The 27,236-nt window shown below is 40.0% G+C and overlaps 1 gene segment (V, D, J or C); it reads left to right on the top strand.

Annotated features, from left to right (window-relative positions):
- The window catches only part of LOC141089201 (immunoglobulin heavy constant mu-like), a 130,871-nt gene extending 103,841 nt beyond the window's left edge, over positions 1-27,030 (top strand). The window contains 5 exon segments of the C gene segment in view: positions 15,307-15,377; positions 23,290-23,595; positions 24,616-24,945; positions 25,108-25,431; positions 26,476-27,030. Coding sequence covers positions 15,307-15,377; positions 23,290-23,595; positions 24,616-24,945; positions 25,108-25,431; positions 26,476-26,864 — 1,420 coding nt within the window.
- The last annotated feature ends 206 nt before the right edge of the window (positions 27,031-27,236 follow it).

Here is a 27,236-nt window from a genome sequence, read left to right as displayed (position 1 = left end):
TATCGGGCGATAGCTAGACAGAGAGGCTCGGTTTAGGGAGGGTTTTTTTGAGGATGGGTGTGATTGAGGCATGTTTGAAGGATGAGGGTAAGACACCATGTGTAAGTGAAAAGAGATGTGTTAGGGTTGGGATGAAGACTGTGGCGAGGTTAGGGATCAGGTGGGATGGGAGCGGGTCAAGCGTACCAGTGGTGAGATGTGATCTTGACAGAAGGGTGGAGAGCTGATCTTCTGTCATGCTGGAGAAGCTGGTTTTGGAAGAACAGGGCTGAGCAGTTAAGAGGAGGGGAATTGGGGGCTGCGGGCCAAAGCTTTCTCTGATGTTATTGATCTTCTGCTTAAAGAAAGAGGCAAAGTCTTCAGCAGAAATGAGAGGAAAGGGAGGAGGTGCTGGGGGACAGAGTAGAGAATTGAATGTGTTGAAAAGCTGTTTAGGGTTGTGAGACAGGGAAGATGTGAGAGGCATCTGAAACAATCTGACGTAGAAAAAAAAAATCATTTTATTTAACCCCTTCAGTGCACTTCATAAAAAAATTATAAAAAAAATGGCAAAAAACTATGCTTTTTCATCATATCACCAAAAAAAGTGGAATAAAATATGATGAAAAAGTGGAATATAAATAAAAATGGTATAGCTGAAAACATGCTGTTCTGCAAAACATATGTCGCCAGCGGAGAAAACAGCACTGTCAACAGAGAAAAAAGTTATAGCTCTCAGAATATAGCGATGCAAAAATTTTTTTTTTTATAAAATAGTTTTTATTGTGTAAACGCATCAAAACATAAAAAAAAAAAAAAATGATATAAATGTGGTATCACTGTAATCATACTCACCTGAAGAATAAAGCTGCCTTATCACTTTTTTCCATATGGTGACTGGCATAAAAAAATAAAAGAAAAAAATAATCCCTGAATTGATGTTTTTGATAGAAAAAAATATAGCTTTCAAAATACGATGATGCAAAAACTTGTTTAAAAAAATAAATATAACCAATTATTCATCTGCTGTTGATTTATTCATTCTGTCTCCCAAAGATCTAAGTAACGCTCGGGTCACATTTTTCCTCTACTTACACCAAGGTTTCCATGTAATTCTCTGAAATATGTGATTCAGACGAAATACCCAGTGAGCGATTCCCTATAATGAAGCATGTGGAAACTCTATCTGGCCTATAATCCAGTGGCGTCACTCTTTTTAAGCATGCATAAATGAGCGTTCTCCACAGTTTTGTGCACCTCTAAAAAGAAGGCCACTGCTGAACAGAGGCCAGATGGAGTCCATAGTAACTCTGCTGCCACATTATAGTGAATGATCATCTCACGTGTTTCATCTGAACCACATAATTCTGAGATTTAGATGGAAATACCAATGTAAGTGCTTAGCGTAGAGTGCAAGATAAATGTGATCTTAAATAGAGTTGAGCGAACTTGTTCCGAAAATATTCACCAATCTCAAATTCACCAACCTTGCACATTCGGATTCTTTTTCGGATTCCAGAGCAATGTCTCTAAATTCATCCAAATTTTGGTAAATGATTGAGTTTCCACTAATGTTTTTGTTAGGACTTTGGCTAGTATAGTGGTGCTGTATGTTGAGGGGAGGGGATAGGGAGGGGTCAGAGGAGCAGTGGACTGTTATTCTTTTTTCTCTTTTTGTGTGGAGATTCCGGCAGCCAATCAGGGTGCAGAAACCATCCACAATGTTCAGACACAAGGGCTTGGGTCATTGGCTGCCAAAGTCACATGTCCCTCTCCATGTAAAAAGCAGACATGTGGCTTCAGTGCCATTTTGTGAGTGTAACAGCGTAGTGAGGCTGCTGCTGCAAATAATCAAATAGTTAGCTAGACGGTTTATTCTCAGTTAGTTCAGCTAGATAGGATCCTGTGTCAAATCGACCTTTCAGCATATAAGTCTGGAGTGCTAACTTTGTGGTACAGCAACCAGTCACCACTTGACCATATAAATCCTTTGTGCTAATTGTGTTGTCAAGATACCTGTCCACATTGAAGCATATCAGTCCTTGGTGCTAATTGTGTGGACCAGACACTAGTCCACATTTCGGCATATAAATGCTTTGTACTAATTGTGTGGTTCAGCCACCAGTCCACATTTCAGCACATAAATCCTTTGTGGAGAGGATTCTGATGAGACTCAGATACCTGAGACGCACGCCAACTGTAATGTGCTGTCAGGGCAGGAAGAAGGGGAGGGTGACTCCCAGAGTGAGGAGTGGGAGGAAAGAGAGGATGACAATGAGGTTGTAGATCCCACTTGGTGTGAACCCAGAGGCATGGAGCCGAGTAGCTCAGCAGAGGAGAATATAAGTGAAGGAAAGAGACACACTAAACATCAGGGATCACCAAAATTTAGCAAAGGAATTATAATTTATTCAAAAAGTCTTAGAAAAACACACCACAAAATTTATTAAAACCAATTAAAAACTAAGACTCACACCCCCCAATAGGGTTTGTCCCCCTAGACCCAAACAGCCTATAATGTGTCAAGCCCAAGGTCCGGTGCCTCCCATCTTCTAACGGTCTGCGCAGGAGCCGCGACAGGCAGCAAAGAAGAAGAAGTCACCATCAGAAGATGGGAGGCGCCAGACCGGACCACGACACCCATCGGACCAAAACCGGACCTGGACCGTCCCTGGGAGAGTATTATATAACTCATTTTTATTATCTTTTCAGGTTACATTACAGAATGCTGTAGATAAACCTCTGATGGCTGTGCCGGCAGCTGATAGGCGGAAAATGGGGTGACAGATTCCCTTTAAGCGTTTCCGCTGTAGCAAAAATGCTGCGAAAATACATAAAAAACGCAACGTGGGCACACAGTTTAACAGTCTAGTTTTTATTAGCTCTGTAACTCTCTTGACATCTGGTGATTAATGTTAATTTGTGTTAGTTGTTAGTCTGTTATCAGTGTTCAGAGAGAACATGTTTACAGTACCAGCCAATTACGACAGTCCGCTATCAGTGTGCCTGTGTGATTAATGTTAGTGAGAAACAAGTCTCATTAATATTCAGTGTGTAAGTCTTTGTATTATGGTAGACTATTCGGTGCCAGGAAAGCTTTTGGGCATGTTTTGTGTGATGACATATTTGTCCGGGGTAGATTGACATCTGAAGAGATGGCCACTCAGAAGAAAGATACTATACTGGACAAATAGAATTTGTTATAGTTTGTGAACACTTGTTTTCACAAGCATTTTTTTAAAAGTGAAGATATAAACCAGTGAAGACACCAGCTAAGACAGAAGCCTGTAACCTATAGATCGGAAGGGGACTCCCATGTTGGTCTATAGTGTAGTGTGGATATATACCAGGAATTCTCTGTCTGCTCCGTTTGGCTTCTCACGGTTGATGTTATGGATAGGTGATGCCCTTTCCTGGAGAAGTTTTTCTTGTTTAGTGTGTACTGTAAGTGCTTTACCCTTGTAATGTATATTATGCAAAAGTGTATGCCATTTCACACTATTTCCTATTTTCTGTAATCATTGAATTATTGTAGTAAAATTGATGGCCTTCTTTATAGCTGTATCCGATCCCTTTGAATACTTGGCAAAACACTTCATAATTTTTACAGGATGTGTATGAGGTCTACCTCTACAATTCTCTTACATATATTTATGTATACCCCCATGGTTAAATATATTTCAGCCTTTGCACTTAATACATAGGCTTTACCAGTGTAGGAGTCCCACTCCTTAGAAAAGGAAAAAATATATTTTCTGAGGCCCTCCTCTACATGTCTTCCAGAGTGTATTGCAGTCCCTCCTAATTTGTAGCAGCTGTTGAACTTAGTGAATAGGCATTATAAGTCTAGGAGATGTCCTACCTCACAGTTTTAACAGACTATGTATGAGGCTCTCCTTTATGTCTTATACAGGGTGTATCGAAGTCCCTCTTTCATCTAATTTTTGGCAGTTCATGCACTGTACATATAGGCTTTATGAGTTTCAGAGTCCTTCCTTCATAAATTAAACAGGATGTGTCTGACCATGTGACACACACCACATGCCCAGATAAGGTAGTAAAATGTTAAAATTACATTTACTGGTGACTACCGGTGAGTGTTCTAATTCCCCCTCTACTATGTCATCTACTGTAGTCATACTTAATAGGAAACACGGTGAGAGATGATCTGGCCATTAAAGGGTGGAGGAGGTGTTTTTTTTCTCTTCAATTTTGCCTTATGTACAAGTCATTATACAGAAAAGAATGTTTCCTAACTTTTTCCTGTAAAATCCATTTTATCTTTGGTTTTGTATGTTTTATTGTCAAAGTGGAGAAATATTCTGACAACATTGTTCCCAGCAGCGACCTGGGAGTCAGAGATGTGTCCAGGCGTCTTCCCCATGCTATTTTCTTTGAGCAATGTTTCTATCCATTTCAGTGATTTCCCTACCCTCAAAGCCCTCTTGTTACCATCTTCTGGAAAAATGCTTGAGTTTCCTTTGCTTCCAATATACTGGGTACTTGAATCAAGGCCATCCGAGCGTCTCAAACATTTTATTGCTCGATGATCACTACTGCTGACCATTAAAAAGCATATTACAGGGCTTGTGTCAAGGAGATACCAGGACAGAGAGGGTCTGAAGATTGTGGCTTCTGGTTTTATGAACTTCTGCACTGATTAGAACTGCTTCACCATCTTAATAAACAGTGCAGGTTATTTACTTGCTGGTTTTGCAAGGGTGAATCAGATCTGTTGAGTTGAGTTCCTGGTGCTCGCCAACCTGTATTATCTCAGCTGTTCATTGTTGGCCATTCCCCTCTGCTATATATGCTCGCCACTGGCTTTTGTGAATTGCCAGTGATAGTTCTTACTGCCTGGTTAGGAGTTGGAGGTTAAGTTCATGTTTGGAGTAGGCATTTTGAGAGTTGTTCAGGAGATAGGTGCTTGGAGTTTGTGTGTACATCCTCATACTCTCCTATTTTGTTTCTCCTTCCTATTCCTCTTCTGTGTTCCACTCTGTTGTCTGGTGAGTGTATTATTTCTGATTGTAATTTTCTTTTATCCCTGTCAGTCTTCCCTTGTTTGTCTGGTTAGTGTTATCCTATATACTTTGGCATCTCACCTCCCTGGGTGGGGGAGGGAACAGGTTTATACAGGGGCATACAGTGAAGAGCAAAAGGGTAGCTATGTTTTGAACTTTTGACCTTCAGGTTCCATATCTCATTATCCCCTTCTGCTTTGAACTTGAGACAGCCATCACTTTATAGACAATCATCTTGGATATCTCATACTTAAATTTGGTTTGCAACTATTTAGCATATCATTAGTTATGCAGATTCTTGTCATGACACTGCATTGTTACTGTTTTGTTCCTGAAAATCTAAATTTAAATTTTTATTATTTTGTTAGTATTTTGTAAATCCACCTTTGGCTTTTAACACTGCCTGAATTCTTCTGGGCATGCTCTCGGTTAATCACTCTTGGTGTCAATCAAAATTTGATCTCAGGTCTCTTCTACACATTCCCAAAGTTAATGCATACCGGTCAACTCACTTGGGTATGTATACAGTTATTTCTTCAATTCTACCCACAAGTGTTTGATTGGGTTGAGGTCTGGGGACTGTGGGGGCCATTCCAGCACCTCTACTTTATTGTCATTGAACCATTTATTCTCTAATCTTGTCGACTGATTTGTGTTGTTGTCCTGTTGGAACACTATGTAGGGAGGAGGACCCCCATAGGTTGTCTGGGCCGGAACCAAGGGGACCGCCATCTGGGTTCCCAGAGAAACAGTACCTGGGGAACAAAGGAGGAGAGCAGATGACTGAGCGTGACTGGACAGCAAGGGGAGGGGCGAATATAAAAGGAGCAGGGGGCGCGCAGGAGAGACAGTTGGTAGCACTCCAGACACTGAACAAGAGGCTTTGGGACTGTGAGAGAGCTAGAGCGGCCAACGGTGACCAGAGGGGAGAACGGCAGCAGAGAGGAGATTCGCAGTGCCCATCAGAGAGGAGGTACCGAACTTACTGACAAAAGATTGTCATTCCCCGCCAAGTCGGGGATACGACCTGCCCATGGTCATCCGCAGCCGGTACCGCTGTGCTCCAGCCCGTTGCGGCCTGTCTGCTGTCTCCCGCAGTCACTGCCACTTCAATCCTGCCCGCAGTGGCGGCCTGCCCGCTGCCGCCCCACTTCAGTCCGCAGTTGCGGCCTGTACACCACCGCCCACAGCTGCCATTACCCCGCTGCAGTCGGCAGTTGGGGCCTGCTCCTCGCCTATGGAGAGACACTCTGCACAGGCCCAGTTCGTGTGCATGGCCTACCAACTGCCACTCTTCAAGACTATGCCACTACCCTGCTTTGGGGGACTGGAGTCCCCGTGGACCCGCTAATGAACGGGACCCCGCTGTTGCCACAGGGGGTTACCTCAGCGAAAGACTTCCTTAGGGCCTGTTGTGCACCAATGTTATGAATGAGTCACCGTAGGAGGCAAAAACAGAAATGCTAGCTAGGTCCAGAAAACCAGAGATGTTGGCAGCTATCGGATTGCAGACCCCTGAACCTATCAACAACAACTAGCAGTAGCCGTGGGGGGTTCCTACGATGCCCTAGACCCCTCGATCACAGCCGGAGAGCTAAATAGCCTGAAGACAGAAAGGGAAATCTAAACTGCCCCAGAGCAGACCCCAAAGCAATAGTCAGCCCCCAACATATAATGACGGTGAAGCAAGAAGAAAAAACACTAACACAGATAGAAAGATAGACTGAGCAAATGATGGGGCCCAAGCTAACTAGATAGGACAGGATAGGAAAGCTGCTGTCTGCAATCCGCGAAAAACCCTATCAAAATAAGAGCCAACAGACTGACAGGGAAAACGGCCCTGAAGACGCTAGGCTTCAAAAAGACTATGTCAGTACTCAGTTATTTTCTGAAGACAGAGCAAAAAGGCAAAAAGGAATTCAGCTCACCCCAGCAGGGAATGGCAGAATCCAGAAAAGCAAGGCAAACTAAAACCAAAACACAAATGCAAAAAGGCAAAACAGAAAACTTAGCTTTTGAGGAGCAGGAATCAGACTGGTCTCCTAGAATTCCACAGAGAATCACCAGCGAGGCAGAAGGGCGTCGGCTGCCTTATATCCAGTCAGAGATCCCCGTCGCCCAGTCATCCTCTCCCAGCTCATCCTCTCCCAGCTCAGAAGAGGGAGTTCATCAGACCTCAATGGTGAAGGGGAAAATGACCTCATAACAGTACCTCCCCCTTGAGGAGGGGTCACCGAACCCTCATCCACACCACCAGGGCGATCAGGGTGAACCCGATGAAAGGCACGCACCAATCTTTTGGCATGAATATCAGAGGCAGAGACCCAGGAATTATCCTCCTGACCATAACCCTTCCACATAACCAAATACTGGAGTCTCCGTCTAGCCAGATGGGAATCCAGTATCTTCTCTACCTCATATTCCATGTTACCTTCAACCAATACAGGTTCCGAAGGTGCCACCCCAGGAACTACTGGTTCAACAAACCTCTTCAACAAGGACTTATGAAACACATTATGGATTTTAAATGTGACAGGAAGAGCCAACCGAAAAGAGACCGGATTAATGATCTCCAAAATCTTGTAAGGCCCAATAAATCTAGGCTTAAACTTAGGAGAAGCTACCTTCATAGCGATATTTTTTGATGATAACCAAACCATATCACCCACCTTAAACTGGGGACCAACGGTCCTATGTTGGTTGGAAAACCGCTGGGCCTTTTCCTGGGAGAGAGATAACTTATCCACCACTTGGTCCCAGATCTGGTGCATTCTCTCCACCACAGTGTCAACACGTGGGCAGGCAGAAGGCTCCACCTGCCCTGAAGAAAATCGAGGATGAAACCCAAAGTTACAAAAAAATGGTGACATCAAAGTGGCAGAACTAGCTCTATTATTTAAAGCAAATTCGGCCAAGGGCAAAAATGAAACCCAATCATCCTGATCAGCGGAAATAAAACATCTCACATACGACTCCAAGGTCTGGTTTGTTCTCTCCGTCTGCCCATTGGTCTGAGGGGGAAAAGCAGAGGAGAAGGACAACTGAATTCCCAGCTTGGAACAGAACGTCCTCCAAAATCTAGACACAAACTGAACTCCTCTGTCAGATACAATGTTCTCAGGAATCCCGTGCAAGCGAACCACCTGTTGCAAAAACAGGGGCACCAACTCAGAAGAAGATGGCAACTTAGGGAGTGGCACAAGATGAACCATCTTAGAGAACCTATCACAAATCACCCAAATAACAGTCATTCTCTGAGAGACAGGCATATCAGAGATGAAATCCATTGAAATATGGGTCCATGGCCTCCTGGGGACCGGCAAAGGCATCAACAACCCACTAGAGCGAGAACAAGGTTTAGACCGGGAGCAAGTCCCACAGGACTGCACAAAATTCCTGACATCACGAGACAAGGCGGGCCAACAAAAAGACCGACTCACCAGATCTCTAGTACCAAAAATACCTGGATGATCAGCCAATGCAGAGCAATGAACTTCAGACATCACTCTCTTCTTCCACTGGTCAGGAACATACAACTTTCCACTGGGACAACGCTCAGGTTTGTCCTCCTGGAACTCTTCCAGAGCACGTCTCAAATCGGGCGAGATGGCAGAAAGAACTACCCCTTCGCCTAAGATGGTAGCAGGCTTGGTCACCACAGGAGAATCAGCAAAGAAGCTCCTAGAAAGAGCGTCAGCCTTGACATTCTTAGTGCCAGGAAGAAAAGAGACCACAAAAACAAAACGTGTAAAAAACAAGGCCCATCTAGCCTGTCTAGGGTTCAAGCATTTGGCCAACTCCAGGTAAATCAAATTCTTGTGGTCAGTGAAGACCATGACTTGATGTTTAGCTCCCTCCAACCAATGTCTCCACTCCTCAAATGCCCATTTCATGGCAACGGTTCCCGATTCCCCACATCATAGTTACGTTCAGTTGGGGAGAACTTTCGGGAAAAGAAAGCACAGGGATTCATTTTAGATGTTACAGGATCCTTTTGAGACAAAACAGCTCCTGCACCAATCTCAGAAGCGTCCACCTCTACCTGGAACGGGAGTGAGACATCAGGTTGCCGCAAAACCGAGGCAGAAGTGAATCTTCGCTTCAGCTCCTGAAAGGAAGAAAGACCAATTCAACACATCAGCACCCTTCTTAGTCAGATCAGTCAATGGCTTGGCATTACTAGAAAATTTTGCCATAAATTTCCGATAAAAATTAGCAAAGCCCAAAAACTTCTGAAGGGCCTTCAAAGAAGTGGGCTGAACCCAATCATAAATGGCCTGTACCTTGGCCGGATCCATTTCAATAGTTGACGGAGACAAAATAAATCCCAAAAATGAAATCCTCTGTACCCCAAAAAGGCATTTCGATCCTTTGACATACAGGGAATTCTCCCTCAAGACCCGGAACACCGTCTGAACATGTTCCACATGAGAATCCCAATCCTTAGAGAAGATCAAAATATCATCCAGATAGATATTCAAAACTTTATCCACAAAGTCTCGGAAAATGTCGTTCATGAAGCACTGGAAGACAGAAGGGGCATTAGTGAGCCCAAAAGACATCACCAGGTACTCAAAATGTCCCTCTGGAGTATTAAACGCCGTCTTCCATTCATCCCCATGCTTAATGCGGATAAGATTATACGCCCCCCTGAGGTCAAGCTTGGTAAACCAGCAAGCACCTTTAACTCTGGAGAAAAGATCCGAAATCAGGGGTAACGGATACTGATATTTAATAGTAATTTTGTTGAGGGCACGATAATCAATACAAGGCCTTAATGAACCATCCTTCTTGGCCACGAAAAAAACCCCAGCACCTAATGGTGAAGAGGATGGTCTAATATGACCCTTCTCCATCGCCTCCTTAATATAGGATCGCATAGCCTCGTGCTCGGGTACAGATAAATTGAAGAGCCGACCCTTGGGAAATTTACACCCCGGGCTCAGTTCAATTGCACAGTCATAACTCTTATGAGGAGGCAAAGACGCAGTCTCATTCTCACTAAATACATCATAAAAGTCCGCCAAATAGTCAGGAACATCATGCGACTGAGGAGAGGTGGAAAAAACCGGAGCCTCACTAAGGACACACCGACAACCCCAACTCACCACAGACACAGATTTCCAGTCCAAAACTGGATTATGAATTTGCAACCAGGGAAACCCCAGAACAATGGTATCATGCAAATTATGCAACACCAAAAATCTGCAATTTTCTTGATGGTTTGGGGCGACCCGCATTACCACCTGGGTCCAAAACTGAGGTTTATTTTTCGCCAAAGGAGTAGCATCAATCCCCCTCAAAGGGATAGGCGTCCGCAGAGGTGTCATAGGAAATCCACAACGTTTAGCAAAATCCAAGTCCATTAGGTTCAGGGCTGCTCCCGAATCCACAAAAGCCTTGGCGGAAAATGTGGACAGGGAGCAGATCAGAGTAATTGCCAGAAGAAACTTAGGTTGAACACCACCCACAGAAAACGTGTGTGCAAAACGTTTCTCTCGTTTAGGACAGACAGAAATAATATGCGAGGCATCTCCACAAAAAAAACACAGCTTATTACGCTTTCTGAACTCCTGACGTTGCTCCCTGGACAAAACTCTATCACATTGCATAGGTTCAGACACTTGTTCAACAGGTGGCAACACCTCTCGTTCAGTTCTGCATTCACGTAAACGCCGATCAACCTGAATGGCTAATGACATAGAATCGTCCAGACCAGAGGGAACAGGAAATTTCCAGGCAGTAAGGACCGCCCACTTTCGGAATTTTTGACAGTACAATTCTGCAGAATCTCGACCCTGGCTCAATGCCAACAGGGTCTTTTCAGCATGATCAATAGCATTAGGTTCATCATACAACAACCCCAAGGCTTTAAAAAATGCGTTCACATTAGTCAGACTAGGATCATCTGGTTTCAAAGAAAACGCCCAATCCTGGGGATCGCCACACAGCAAAGAGATGACAATTTTAACCTGCTGCGTGGAGCTCCCTGACGAGTTAGGCTTCAAGGCAAAAAATAATTTACAATTATTTTTGAAATTCAAAAATTTAGACCGATCCCCAAAAAACACATCAGGAGTAGGGATCTTTGGTTCAGCAGCATGTGAATGAGCAAGGTAGGCGGAAATTCCCCGCACTTCCGCAGCGAGCTGCTCCACACGATCAGACAATTGCTTTATCTCCATTGAGAGAAAAAAAAAATTCCCCCTACGGCCTCAGAGATATAGAGGAAAAAATATACACACTTTTTTTTTTTTTTTAAATTCTTTCCTGCTATTGAGTACCCTAGGATCTGCGGTATGGCTGGTGATTCTGTTATGAATGAGTCACCGTAGGAGGCAAAAACAGAAATGCTAGCTAAGTCCAGAAAACCAGAGAAGTTGGCAGCTATCGGATTGCAGACCCCTGAACCTATCAACAACAACAACAGCAGTAGCCATGGGGGGTTCATACGGTGCCCTAGACCCCTCGATCACAGCTGGAGAGCTAAATAGCCTAAAGACAGAAAGGGAAATCTAAACTGCCCCAGAGCAGACCCCAAAACAATAGGCAGCCCCCAACATATAATGACGGTGAAGCAAGAAGAAAAAACACTAATACAGATAGAAGGATAGACTGAGCAAATGATGGGGCCCAAGCTAACTAGATAGGACAGGATAGGAAAGCTGCTGTCTGCAATCCGTGAAAAACCCTATCAAAATAAGAGCCAACAGACTGACAGGGAAAAAGGCCCTGAAGACGCTAGGCTTCAAAAAGACTATGTCAGTACTCAGGTATTTTCTGAAGACAGAGCAAAAAAGCAAAAAGGAATTCAGCTCACCCCAGCAGGGAATGGCAGAATCCAGAAAAGCAAGGCAAACTAAAACCAAAACACAAATGCAAAAAGGCAAAGCAGAAAACTTAGCTTTTGAGGAGCAGGAATCAGACTGGTCTCCTAGAATTCCACAGAGAATCACCAGCGAGGCAGAAGGGCGTTGGCTGCCTTATATCCAGTCAGAGATCCCCGTCGCCCAGTCATCCTCTCCCAGCTCAGGTGCTTGGTAATCAGCCTCACTATCTTCCTTCACCAGAAGAGGGAGTTCATCAGACCTCAATGGTGAAGGGGAAAATGAACTCATAACACCCCAACTCCTCCTGGGTGCTGAAACGCCTGAAGATGACGACAGATCCTCAGCAGCTGGGCCCAGCGGCTGCGACGTCAGAGCAGCCACATCAGCTACACCGAGGGACGTCAGGACGGATAAGTTGACTTTAGGGAATAAGGACCCGTAATTGGCCGTTTCGTGGCCCTATTGTAACCGACCTTGCCGGAATAGACGCATTCTCGTTAAAGAAAAGTGTTTAATTGTTGTTGAGTCCCTGCGAGGACAATTGGTGTTACCCCTTTTTGGTTGTTCCATATAGCCCTAGCGGCTACAGTTTATAAAGGTTACTTTTCAAAACAACACCCAGTCTCGCGTCTTGTCACTGCATCCTGTGAACCTGCTTATACCTATAACTATGCCATCCTTTTCATACTTATAGTACTCGAGTGTATGAAGTAACTCATGTTGTGGGATACTCACATATAGCTTAGCATTGAGACCACCATCGATCCTGGTCAAGTATCCAATGCCTTTGGATATGAAAGGCTTTGGATACCTCCACCAAACTTGACAATTCCTTCAATTTCTCAATCCATTGGCCCGTTTTTCCCTTGTTTCTTTCAGACTCATTTGCACCTATCAGAGCCTAGTTTATTGACTTTCATGTCATCGCTCAAAGTCACCAGTTTCAAATTTTTAAATGTCCACTTTTCAAACTTGTTTCCAAATTCGAAACAATGCTTCTTATGACAATATTGAAGTTGAGGCTTCGTCACCTTTTTTTTGGCCACCATTCCAGACTTGTGTAATTAATGTGTGTCGCATAGTGCTTGCATCAATATCTGTGATTTCACTATTATGAAGAATATGAGCCACCTCCATTGCCGTGTTTGTCGCTTCAGAACTGATAGACCTTGGGGTGAGACAACTTTTTGAGTATGATATTTTGCTGGATGTCCACCTTTTGGTTTCTGAATGGATGGAGGGACTTCATTTTGTATTCTTCCAGCTGTCTTGATACTCATATGATGCAGATTGGCAATTTTATTGACCAAGAGACAACTATCGATAAGCTGGATGACGCTGTTTCTATTTTTCTGGGAAATCAACTTCATGGCTGTTCTTCAATTCGAACCAATTACCTTGCACTTGGGAATCAACCTAATAATACACTGAGCTATTAGAGAATATGAGAACAGTTTGTATTTTGTAGTATTCAGGAAGAAAAATATGTTTCCACCACCAGGGACGAAACACCACCACCAGGGACGAAACACAATAAAGTGACATGACAAGAATCTGCATAACTAATCATATAGATAGTTGCAAGTCAAATTTATGTATGAGAAAGCCAAGATGATTGTCTATAAAATGTTTGTTTCATGATCAAAGCTGTAGTGGATAGTGAGATATGGAACCTGAAGATCAAAATTTCAATACATTGCTACTCTTTTGCTTTTCACTGTAGCAAGGCATGTGAACAGGGCATCTCCACCTTCAGGAGTAATCCGGGGGGCAGGGACAGACTAGGGCGTCTTTAGTTGGAGGGATTGGGTAGGTTCCCACAGTCCCTAGTCACTCCATGACCGCTTGTCAGCTGAAATGATGGCACTGAAAAGCTTCAGCAGGATCCAGGCAGAGAAGGAGAGTGAAGCCTGATCTGAGGTTAACCATGCTTGGGACTGACAGTACCGAAGCTTTGGAGTGTGCTCCCTTCAGTTGACAAGCCTTGTGGTATGCTTTCAAACTATTAGCAGCACATCACAGCACTTGATAGCTGAAGGGATGGCACTCCAAAGCATTGTCAGGACCCAGACAGAGAAGGAGAGTAAAGTCAAATTATCCGACTCCAGTCCGCATATCGGAAGTGATAGTGGCGACATCACAACAGAGTACTATATGACCCACTTAGAGATGAGCTTACAGAAGAAGCCCATTAATAAATTATATTACAAAGCTGATTATTAGGAAGAGTTAGTACATATGAAAGAGGGTTAAATTAGTAGTGGAAAATCTTTTTAATGTTTATAGACACTATGGGGAGAGTTCATCAAAGTTTTTACTCCAGGGAAGTAGTGTAAAAGCTTTGAAAAGCACTACATTTTTGCACAACACTGAGTTGCGTAAAAATATTGCGACTTTCACATTTTTGCGCCATTTCGAACAAGCACAATAGATAGGCAGAGTTGGGGAGAAGACGAGAGGAATCTGGCATGGCCACTTCCTCCCATTCAATTAAGTACAAGTTACGGCACTTTGTATGCCAGAAATGTTACTCCTGTCCCTGACCGGAGTAGCATTTTTGGTGCCGCACACAAAGGCATGAGATTTGTCGATTCATTATGCAGCAAGGGCCTCTTAATGAATTTGGCACTTTGTACTCTATTAAGACTGGCCTAGCACGTGCATGAGCTACAGCAGTCTTGATGAATCTGGGCCATTGCTTGTAAAGCACTCAATCTGTCATGATTCTTCTCTATTACCATCTCATTCAGTATTGAAAAAAAAAGAGAAAGCTTGTTTGTGACCTGATCTCTTATTTCAAAGCCTTGTGGGATAGGTTAAGGGAGGGGAAAGGGCCGGCTGGCCATGCAGTTTTCACAGATTGCAAAAAACATTATTCTTAAAAAAGTTCTTATAAAGGCAAGAAGCTAGATTTGTCATAGTGTACTACTTTTTTGATAAATGGGGACCAGGAACTCTCGTGACCGTCACATCTGGTAAATATTCTGCTTTTTCTCTTTTTTTGATATCTGGCAAAATGTATGTGATATCGCTAATGTCAAAAAGAATTAGTCTTACCTGTCAAATAAGTAGGTATATGGCACGTAGACAAGGCGTTTATTAGGCAGGAAGACTTAATTGTCCATTTAGGGAAAATATCACATTTTGCGATGTGATTTTTCTTAACTTTAGCATTTGGGGTCCAAGTTAAAGTAACTTTAGGCAGCACATTTTTTTTAACATTTATGTTTCCTTCTGTTGGTATTGTATGTTTTTTATATGGTGTTTTACACTTAAATGAGGCATTTATACAAGTTAACACTGACTAGAATTGTATATGATAACGTATGTATATTACTGTTATTTATGGACCTCATTATACTTTGTAATATTAAATTACAAAAATTCCATATCATGCTTTGATATATGCAGTGTTATAGTAAAAGTCACTGAGTAGCCACTAAGGGGTAAGTCAAGCAGTATTTGCCATCTAGTGAGAGCTGTTTGTCTCACTGTGACTACTTCGATATATGGGGTCCCGGGACCCTGGTCACCGTAACATCAGGTAAGAAAATCTTTCTCCTTTTATCATTTTTTGTTGAAAATGTGATGACTTATTCTCATTTCTTTTAAGAAAAAATAAATTAAGTTTAAATGATTTATTATGCCTAGGTTCACTAATCTATTGTTTTTTAGCCTGTTACAGTTTGAAATTAGATTTTTAGATTTTTTTTAGATATATTTTTATGATCATATTAGACTGTTTTGAGTGTCTGAGGGAAATAATGTAAAGATGACACAATTAATAGTAACACTGTGAGCTGGGCTTTCGATATCTGGGGACCAGGACAAATGGTCACAGTCACATCAGGTAAAATTTTTCTTTTCTTATGTCATAAAGTACTTTTTAAAAAATGTAATACTAAAATTCATAAAAATCATAAAGAGAAATATTGATAGTTTTGGTAGAATTCTGTGTTGTTTTTCTTACTGTGATTTTAGAGTTTGATTCGTATTAATTTTAAATTATGGAATTCGACTTTTAGGCAACTTACTAAATTATATTTTAATATGTTGTATTGAAACTACTCTGAAAATCTTTAGGTCTAGTCTGTACTTTTCAAAGTCTGTGGAGGAAAAACTAGGAAATTAAGTAATGTAACCTTGTGCATAGTAGATAGAATTGTGTATAATGTGAGTTTAGAGTTTTATTGTGCTACTATACTATGGCTACAATGGACAAGGCATCATGGTCACGGCGAACATCAGGTAAGATAACTAATTTTTAAGGATTATTTTTAATAATTGTAGTTTTTCTATAAACACATAATTAAGTCTATGTTGCAATTATTTATACTGTACAAATATTAACTTTTCACTTAAAACTACCCTATGTATTACTTTGATGGTGTGCCTATATTGATAATGGTTTCAAAATTTAGTCACTGAACATGTAAGATATATAACGTAAGGCAGTTATATAAACTAGGGAGAAACTTATGATTCAGTTTAATTTGTAAAAATAAATGTAAAAAATTAAGTATTTAATAATATGTTTACTTTTTGACAGGACTTTAAATATAACAAAATGTTTTTTCTATGATAGTAGTTTAGTTTTCAGGGCCTTATATGATTATTTCAGATCAATAGAATTACCTTATTTGATTTTATATAATGTAAGCACTATTACAACTTTCTATAAGTAATTATGATCAAACTTGTAATTTAAGAGCATATAGACTAATTTACTCATCTGAAATAATATGCTACCTTTAATAATATATAATACAGCATTACAAAATAAATTTCTTCCAAACTTGAGTTTTTAATATTGAGATAAAATTATCTTAAATTTCTGTTCCATAAAATGGGGAAGGGAAACTAGCAGGTGATTTGGGTGGTAACCGAAGCCTCCAGATGTGCTTTTCATCTAGTTTCGGTCTCTATTATTGGGTATGAAAGTCACACTCCGGTGACTCCCTGCTCACAGCTGGCAGGGATCGAGAAAAACAATGCCGCCCTAGATTTTATTTTCAGCTGATTAATTTCCCTAAATGCCTATAAATCTTTTCTTGCAAATTAATAGAACATTAAAACAGTAATTAGCAATTTTTTAGTTAGTAGTCAAAAGCTTAATAAAAAAACTAAAAAAGCTTATAAATTAAGATCTATTAGATTAACCTTAAATATGTCAGTGTTTATATAAATAAATATGTATATTTTATCATGTAAATATTCCTGATATTTCTGTACTTTATTAAATGCTATTTGTTAATATATACATATATATATATATTTAAATATCTATATACAGCACATATATTAAAATAAATATCATTTAATTAATTTTATAATTTTATAAAAATATGAACATACAAATATATACACTTTAAATGGTAACATATTTAAGGTTAAACAAATACATTTATATATAAATATATATATATAAATTTAAATGCATTAAGTTAACCTTATATATGTTAACATTAAAAATGTATATATTTGAGTGTATATATTTTTATCATGTAAATATTCCTATATTCCTTTACTTTGTTAAATGCTATGGATTCTAATATACATAGATATATAAGTGTATATTTGTATATGTATATATATATAGTAACATAGTTACAGTAACATAGGTTAATTTAATGCATTTATACATGTATACATATATACAGTATATATATCTTTCATAATAATAGTTATAATAATGTTTATACTATTTATCATGCATGATTGTTTAACTGCTGAATGTTGAACATATTTTACTTTATGTCCATATTCGAATTTCACGCATCCCCATATTCTTATTTATTTTATTGATATTCAAGTTTTTAAGTTCATATATGCAGTACGTGTGTATATATATATATATATATATATATATATATATATGTATAGAGAGAGAGAGAGAGTATGTGTGTTTGTACATTTATACACATTTTTCACACACAATTTGCAATGACCCTGTATATGGTTTTGTCAACATTTTAGGTTTGTTTTATTACTTTTGATACCATTTAGTCTAGAATAACATTAGTTAAGGAAGGTTTCATATCAGCATATGTCCTATTTCATACTGCATACTGCAGTATATTTCAATGTTTTCCGTTATGAACATTAACATTTATTTTGTATATGTGTATTAGTATTACTATAGTAGTATTAATTGTGTATCTATACATAGATTAGTATGTACCTTGTAAGAATCTGGCTGATGAATGTTTTCAGATTAGCAGAAAGCGATTATAGCTTAGCATACATTCTTCACGCACTGTATATGCAGTGTTATTCTGATTACTCTTAGCTTATTATACAGTATATACATATTTTCCATACTAGCTTAACAGTAGTATTGCTAGTATTTCAACTAGGCTGAAAGCGCAGCGTGTACAGCATAGCTTACCAGAAGGAATAGCAGGTACCTACAGATCAGCCGAAGGTATAGCCAGTACAGTACAGTTTAGCAAATGCATAGCAGCTAAAATTCAGCTTGGCAGAAAGCATAAAAAATACTGTATGATAATTAGCAGTTACAGTAAAGCTGGGCAGTAGGGATAGCAGTATAGTTCAGCAGAAAACATAATGGGAACAGTACTTATTTGCAGAAAGCATAGCAGCTACAGTGCAGTTAATAGCATAGCAGGTATAGCTCAGAGCAGCATAAAGTATAGCAAGTACAGCACAGAGTGCTAGAAAGCATAGCCATTACTGTACAGCTCAGCACAAAGCAGAGCCAGTACAGTACAGCTCTACAGTAAGTATAGGTGGTTCAGTATAGTAGGTACTGTAAAGCTTTGCAAATTCCATAGCAGGCATAATATAGCTTGGCTGAAAGCATAGCAGGTATACTACAGCCTTGCAGAAAGTACAGTACAGCTCAAGAGAAAGCATAACCAGTTCAGTATAGCAGGTACAGTAGAGATAATGGCATAGCCGGAACAGTGCAACTCAGCAAGCAGCATAGCACTTACAATACAGCTTAGCATAAAGCATAGCATGTACAATACAAAACAATAAACAGCCTAGCAGTTACATTACAGCTTAGTATAAAGCATTGCAAGTACAGTACAGCGAGATAGAAAGCATAGCTAGTACCATATAGCTCAGCAGAAAGGATAACTAGTTCAGTATATCAGGTAAAGCTCAGCTCATCAGAAAGCATAGCAGGTACAGTACAGCATGATAGAAAACATAGCCGATATAATACAGCTAAGCAGAAAGCGCAGTCATTATAGTAAAGCTCAGAAGAAAGCATAGCCAGATAACTATAGTAAGTGCAGTAAGGTTCAGAAAAAACCATAGCAGGCACAGTATAGCTTGATAGAAAGCATAGCTAAAACAATATAGCTCAGTAGAAAGCATGTCCAGGACAGTACAGCTCAGGAAAAAGCATAGGTAGTTCAGTATAGCAGGTACAGTAAGGCTCAACAAAAATACCAAAATCATACCAAGTACAGTTCAGCTTGATAGGAAGCATAGTCAGTACAGTATAGCTCAATAGAAATCATAATAATAATACAGCTCAGCAAAAAGCATAGTCAGTTCAGTATAGCAGGTACAGTATAGAAGGTACAGTACAGTGCAGCAAACTACATAGCAGGTACAATACGACTCAGAGGAAAACATAGCAATTACAGTACAGCTCAGGGGAAAGCATAGTAGGTACAGTACAGCTTTATAAAAAGCAAAGCCAGTATATTAAGTACACTATGGCATATAGCACAGCATGTGCAGTACAGCTTGATAGCATAGCCAGTACAGCAAGTCCAGTATGGTATATAGCACAGCAGGTGCAGTACAGCTTGATGGCATAGCCAGTACAGCAAGTACAATATGGTATATAGCACAGCAGGTACAGGTACACCTTGATAGAAAGCATAGCCAATACAGCAAGTACAGTATGGTATATAGCACTGCAGGTACAGTACACCTTGATAGAAAGCATAGCCAGTACGGCAAGTACAGTATGGTATATAGCACTGCAGGTACAGTACACCTTGATAGAAAGCATAGCCAGTACGGCAAGTACAGTATGATATATAGCACTGCAGGTACAGTACACCTTGATAGAAAGCATAGCCAGTACGGCAAGTACAGTATGGTATATAGCACAGCAGGTACAGTACACCTTGATAGAAAGCATAGCCAGTACAGCAAGTACAGTATGGTATATAGCACAGCAGGTACAGTACACCTTGATAGAAAGCATAGCCAGTACTGCAAGTACAGTATGGTATATAGCACAGCAGGTACAGTACACCTTGATAGAAAGCATAGCCAGTACAGCAAGACAAAAATCATAGCAGATACAGTTCAGCTTGATGGGAAGCATAGTCAGTACAGTACAGCTCAATAGAAAGCATAATAATAATACAGCTCAGAATAAAGCATAGTCAGTTCAGTATTGGAGGTACAATATAGAAGGTACAGTACAGCACAGCAAACTACATAGCAGGTACAATACAGCTCAGAGGAAAGCATATCAGCTACAGTACAGCTCAAGGGAAAGCATAGTAGGTACAGTACAGCTTTATAAAAAGCAAAGCCAGTATAGTAAGTACACTATGGCATATAGCACAGCATGTGCAGTACAGCTTGATAGCATAGCCAGTACAGCAAGTCCAGTATCGTATATAGCACAGCAGGTGCAGTACAGCTTGATGGCATAGCCAGTACAGCAAGTACAATATGGTATATAGCACAGCAGGTACAGGTACACCTTGATAGAAAGCATAGCCAGTACGGCAAGTACAGTATGTTATATAGCACAGCAGGTACAGTACACCTTGATAGAAAGCATAGCCAGTACAGCAAGACAAAAATCATAGCAGATACAGTTCAGCTTGATGGGAAGCATAGTCAGTACAGTACAGCTCAATAGAAAGCATAATAATAATACAGCTCAGAATAAAGCATAGTTAGTTCAGTATAGGAGGTACAATATAGAAGGTACAGTACAGCACAGCAAACTACATAGCAGGTACAATACAGCTCAGAGGAAAGCATATCAGTTACAGTACAGCTCAAGGGAAAGCATAGTAAGTACAGTACAGCTTTATAAAAAGCAAAGCCAGTATAGTAAGTACACTATGGCATACAGCACAGCATGTGCAGTACAGCTTGATAGCATAGCCAGTACAGCAAGTCCAGTATGGTATATAACACAGCAGGTGCAGTACAGCTTGATAGCAAAGCCAGTACAGCAAGTACAACATGGTATATAGCACAGCATGTACAGTACACCTTGATAGAAAGCATAGCCAATACAGCAAGTACAGTATGGTATATAGCAAAGCAGGTACAGTACACCTTGATAGAAACCATAGCCAGTACAGCAAGTACAGTATGGTATATAGCACAGCAGGTACAGTACACCTTGATGGAAAGCATAGCCAGTACAGCAAATATAGTATGGTACATAGCACAGCAGGTCCAGTGCACCTTGATAGAAAGCATAGCCAGTACAGCAAGTATAGTATGGTACATAGCATAGCAGGTGCAGTACAGCTCAGAAGATGTTTAGCAGGTACGTTATAGTTTAGCAAAATCAAAACAACTGTTCTAAATCTTGGCAGAAAGCATAGCATGTTTAGTAAAAAGCTTTTCTGGTATAGTACAGCTCAGTAATCTTATTCAGTATATCACCGCTCAGTAGAATGCATAGCTGGTACAATCTAGCTCAACAAAAGACAAAGCACATACAGTACAGCTGAGAGAAATTCACTGCAGCCACAGAATAGCAAAAATAGCAGAAACCATAAGTTACACAGTACATCTTACAAGAAAGCAAAACAGGTAATGTACAGTATAGCAGAAATCACAGTGTTTACAAGACAGTATAAAAGAAAGTAGAGCAGGTACAGTATATCAGAAACCATAGTGTATGGTGCAGTATAGAAGAAAGCATAACAGGTACAATATAGCAGAAACACAGCATAGCTTAGAATAAAGCGTCACAGGTACACTATAGAAGAAACCACGGTATGTAAAAAAATAGCTTAGAAGAAAGCATCACAGGTACTGTACATCACGGGGACAATATACAAGCAGAAACCAAACAAATTATCATACAGGACAGCAGAAAGCATAACTTAGAAGGAACAGCAGGTATAGTATAGTATGCCAGGAAGCAGAGCAGGCAAGCAGCATGGCAGAATAATATATAGGCCCAATATAGCAGAATAGTATGGATGATCAGATAGAAGACAGGATGAATGGAATGAATGCAGTCTCTAGGGATAATAGGGATTATAGGAGCAAAATAACAGGAGCAGTGCAGGGATCCATAATGTAGACTAATAGACTAAATATACCATAGGTGTCCCTCATTGGATCAGTATTGGATCGTTGGTTAGGTATTACTAGTAATACATTACAGCTGGTTGCAAACTCTAGGTATTAATGTAATACTTACCAAAAATGACATTCAGCATCTGGCAGCACTAGAATCTTAGCCTATGTAATTGAGCAGAATGTAGATGTATGACTATATACAGTAGCAGAAAATTATTAAAGCAGGTATTTTAGGATCTAATCAGTAATGTCATCTCATATATGTGCACATACTTTGAGCAGCCATTTTGTCACGTTGTAATAAGGAGCAAATGTCAGAAGAATATGGACATATAAATAGCTAATCTGTAGTGCAATATTCTGCGCAAAACAGGTGGCAAACTGTGTAAGATTAGGTAACATGTATGTTAGTGATGTTTTATAAGCTGTTACAATGTACAAGGGTGTAGACCATAGAAATATAAGGGCCAGTTACCTGCTTTCTGGAGATATTTGGTAGTGAACTACAATGGAGATATTGCACCTCTCTGGAGAACTGAGGGTCCCGACCTCTGATCCATGAGGTGAGGCAGCTAGGTAGAAAAGGAATAGGGCGGTGATTGCACTTGTTTGCAGATTTATTAGGTATGAACACAGTTATGCAATTGGACATTTTCAAGCCTTGTAGGCCGAATAGTTAATTGAATGAAAATTCTGTAACAATGTATCCACTAGATAAAAGAAATAGCCTGGTAATACAGGCACAAGTTTGCATGGCTCACCACGATGTAGCGTAGTGTAATGTAGAAAATAACTTCTGCTAAAACATGACATTAACTTGTGCTGTCTGTACAGTGATATAACGTCGTCTGACTGGTATAACCTAAACTGGGGATCTATAAAATCATTCACATTTCAGCATTTTAATTAACATAGTTCTATATAATTTCTCAGAAGTTATAATCCTTCATCTGGTGCAGTGTTTTCCTATGTAACATTTATCTATAGGTTGTGATCTTACTACTCCTAACTTATCCATGACGTTGTAGTTCTGTCCTTATCATTAACTTGTTGCTATAACTCCTAATTTACAACTAACATGAACTGATGCTCTTTTCAAACCTTCTCCTCTTAGCTTTAGGCAAACTTCACCTCCTAACCAAGAATTCATTCCTTCCACCTTTTGCTTGTGTTCTCAGCTACAGAGCAGGCACCATCTCTCTTTCCACTCATTTCTTGCGGCACGTCTCAGGAATCTACCATCACCATTGGTTGTTTGGCCAGAGATTTCCTTCCTGATACACTTAACTTCAGCTGGAACGATAAGTCCAATAAAAGTTTTACCAATGGCATGAAGATGTACAAATCAATACTGCAATCCAGTGGTAGCTATGCAGCCAGCTCACAAATCCAAGTGACGGGTGAAAGCTGGAACAACCTTGACCCATATTACTGTGTGGCAAAGCATTCATTAAACACCAAGGTTTTGGCACTTGTGAAAAATGGTAAGGATGTTAAATAGTCCTCAGATTTTGTTACTATTGATGAGTGTTAAGTAAGCATTTCTGTTAAAGGGAGTATAAATATTGGGTTGTTTTTTCAGGAGGCCATTTTGAGACACCCTTAATAGAAACTTCTGCCACTATGTGCAGTGCCTTGGAATACAGAAAATGCATCTTTAACAACTATAAAATTCTTTCAAGTGTAATGTTAGTTAGCAAAAGTGGGATGTAATAGTTTGGAGCAGTAGAAATAGGGGTTTGGTATTCCAACTGATGTGTGCCCTTAATTTGAAGTTCCTACCTGGCAGATAGTTTTATTTTTAACTAAAGTGTTTAAAAATAATTTTAGTTGAGACATTCTTCATTTTGAAGATTCATTAAATGATTAAATTTAAGTTTAAAGGTGATTTCACAAACAACGTAAGTGCAAGAGAAAAAAATGCCACCCAAAAACTTGTAATAAAAAAAGCACATGACATTCATGGCTTTTGATGTTTTGAAGAAACATCACATCTATATTATAGCTCTCTTGATGGGCACTATCTCAAAGTTGTTGTCCAATATTATTGGATTGATCAAATATAATAAACTGAGGCACACACATTCCAGCACCTTTGTGGCCAGGCCAATTCCAAGGTCTTTGCCAGCTCTGCAAGAGGTGTCTCCACCATTTGGCAGTCCAGCACCGTTGTAACCTCTAATTGGCTGTGGTGGTCAGGTGACTAAGACAGCACGTCATCGGTAAAACATCCCTTCTATGCACCTGAACTCTGCAGTCAGTCCCAAGATACAGCAGTTCTGGACCAACCAAATGTGACAGCTGCCAATAAGTCTCAGAAGTGGTCTGCATTGAATCTGCTGGAGTGATGGAGGGTGAATATGCCTCTAATTATTATTTTTCATCAATTAATGTTTAAAAAACATTATTTAACTGTTGGCCAACCCCCTTAAGTTGTTTCAATGGAAATTGTGATAACAAGAGTGAACTTGCATTGACAAATGTACAAAATCTGTTGATTTCAGAATCAATAAAAACCTGTAGTCCAGTAGTGACCATGGCTGCTCCTGTAAAAGAAGACCTCTATATGAATGGTAATGGCACAATTGTGTGTATCATGAGTAATTACTATCCTAACAATATCAAAGTCAAGTGGCTGATAAACCACGTGGAGACCACCCTCAACATCATGACAGATAAAGCCAATACAAATGCTGATGGAAAATTTGTCTTAAGCTCATTTATGACAGTACCTAAGAAGGACTGGGATGAAGACACCATTTTCTCATGTGTAGTAGAACATTCTGCATCTGACTTCTTTGAAATTAGGAATTTAAGCAAGTCCCTAGCTTGTGGTAAGTTAAATAACAATTTATTATTTTTAGAGTCTTTGCAAAGACATTTATCTGTAATTTGTTATAGTTCACCACAGTAGACAGTGAAAGTTCAGTACTTTATCATTGGTAATAGAAATTTTTAAACTTCTTTTATTGTAAGAAATGTTCTATCTCTTGCAGAATCATCAGCATCACCTGGTGTTATCCAAGTTTATGCTGTTCCTCCATCTTTCGAGAGCATCTTTCTAAATAAGAAGGCACCGCTCACCTGTGTAATCTCCAACATGATGAGTGTGGAAGGATTAGATGTCACCTGGTATGAATTAGGCTCTGACATCAAGCTTGAAACCATTTTGGATGACCAAATATACAAAGATGGAGCATATTCAATCAAAGCCACGGCGACTGTGTGTGCCGATGACTGGCTAACAAAGACATTTGAGTGCAGAGTGAAACATCCTGATCTTACTTCTCCAAAGAAAATAACCCTGGCGAAAGATAATGGTAAGCTTGACTGTGTCTTGTATCCTTCTTCCAAAAGTATTAAAGACGTGTTTAAATTATACTATTTGTGTTATTCTTAAAGGTTTGTCCAGCCTCAGAAAAAAACATGGCTGCATTCTACTAAAAAGAATGCCACAGCAGTCCACAGGGGTGTGGGGTTGAGGCTTAGTCCTTTTAAAGGGTTTTTTTTCTCATAAATGGGTAAAACAGTGAATTGCTTTTTAAAAATAAGCAATTTTGCAATTTACTTCTTATTAAAAATCCCCCTGTTCTCATTAAGGGAGGGATTTTATTTTTCATAACTTATGGCGCTTTGCCTAGGTTACTGGCCATTTCTGCATTCTATCAGAGGTGGCTGGTTTCCAGGCACTTGCCATCTTTTTTCCTATTAAGTATACAAGCAATATTCTGAAGCTAGCCAGATTCCTGGATCTGGTGAGCGCCAGTGCCCATACACTGCTCAAGTTCTACAGAGGCAAAGCTGCTCCCGATTGCAGCATGGGAAAGCACACAATTGAAGCCAGCAGGGCAAATATGTTACTGGTCTGAACTGTCCAAAGGCAAGGAGGAAGCCAGGAGGTCGCGGAGAGTTGCCCCCCTGAAGATCACTCATGAGAACAATCCTTTAGCCCTAAAAAGACTAATCTGTTATACCAGGCACAACCCATATAAAATTGTAGCTTTGTTTCTAGCCTATGTATTTATAATCCTGGACAGCCCCTGTGTTTGCACACATTGTATCGTCAAATTCACTATATGGTGGCATCATATTCTACCATGGAAGTAATGCTTTTAGAGTATATCTCCAAAGTATAATAGATTTTTTTTCCTGGTATACATAAAATATTTTCATAGGTTAGTCACAATTATGTCATTGCTCAGCCTTATTAATTTTCATATTACTCAGCCTCCAATATAGGATTATCTTATGTCATCAATAAAAGCAAACTTTGACAAGAACATTTTTATAATATCAAATATTAAATTATGGTACATTGATAATACAGTCAAAATCATCAATATATTCTTTTGTTTTGCTTCTAGGCCAGGAACCTCAGACACCCACAGTTTTACTTTACCCACCACACCAAGATGAGCTAAATAGAAAAGAATCAGTCACATTGACATGTATGATTAAGCATTTCTATCCAGAAGACATACTGGTCAAGTGGACAAGCAGTGACCAGGTAGAAGATAGATATGTCGTGACCACTAAACCTATGCTGGAGCCTTATTCTTCTGGCAAGAAATCCTACTTCTTATATAGCACATTGACTATACCAAGCATTGAGACCTGGAACTCTGGAAAATCCTATACCTGTGTGGTCGGCCATGAATCATTACCACTACAGGCCACCCAGAGGAGCATTGACAAAACCACTGGTAAACCAACTTCCGTGAATGTGTCCCTCGTTATGTCTGATTCCTGTTAATATTCCTTCCGAAAAGCTCTGCCTCTTGTTATTCCCTGTGTCATGTATGGAATGAGAAGGAGGAAGAAATGTCATCCCGGTGTTTGTTAGTCTGTTTTTGTACATTAACTTGATTGCACTCTGTCTGCATATTGAAAAGTAGAAATAAAAAAATATATATATAAAATGTTTTGTTTTGACGTCTGGAGTGTGTGGAGCTGCATTTCTCGTGTAGTTACGAGTACAAATTAACACCATTCGTAGTATCCATTCTTTATACAATATTTCTCTAGGCCAGTCATTAACACTAGATCATCAGTTAGTGCTAGTCTAGAATGAAGACACATACTACCAATTATACATACCTACATATCTATAAATGTCCAGATGAGC

Source organism: Dendrobates tinctorius, unplaced genomic scaffold, assembly GCF_039654945.1.
Source record: "Dendrobates tinctorius isolate UK_male_01 unplaced genomic scaffold, ASM3965494v1 ptg000044l, whole genome shotgun sequence".
Lineage (NCBI taxonomy): Eukaryota > Metazoa > Chordata > Amphibia > Anura > Dendrobatidae > Dendrobates > Dendrobates tinctorius.
The sequence above is the reverse complement of the archived record's forward strand: the minus strand, read 5'-3'. Positions and strand labels throughout refer to the sequence as shown.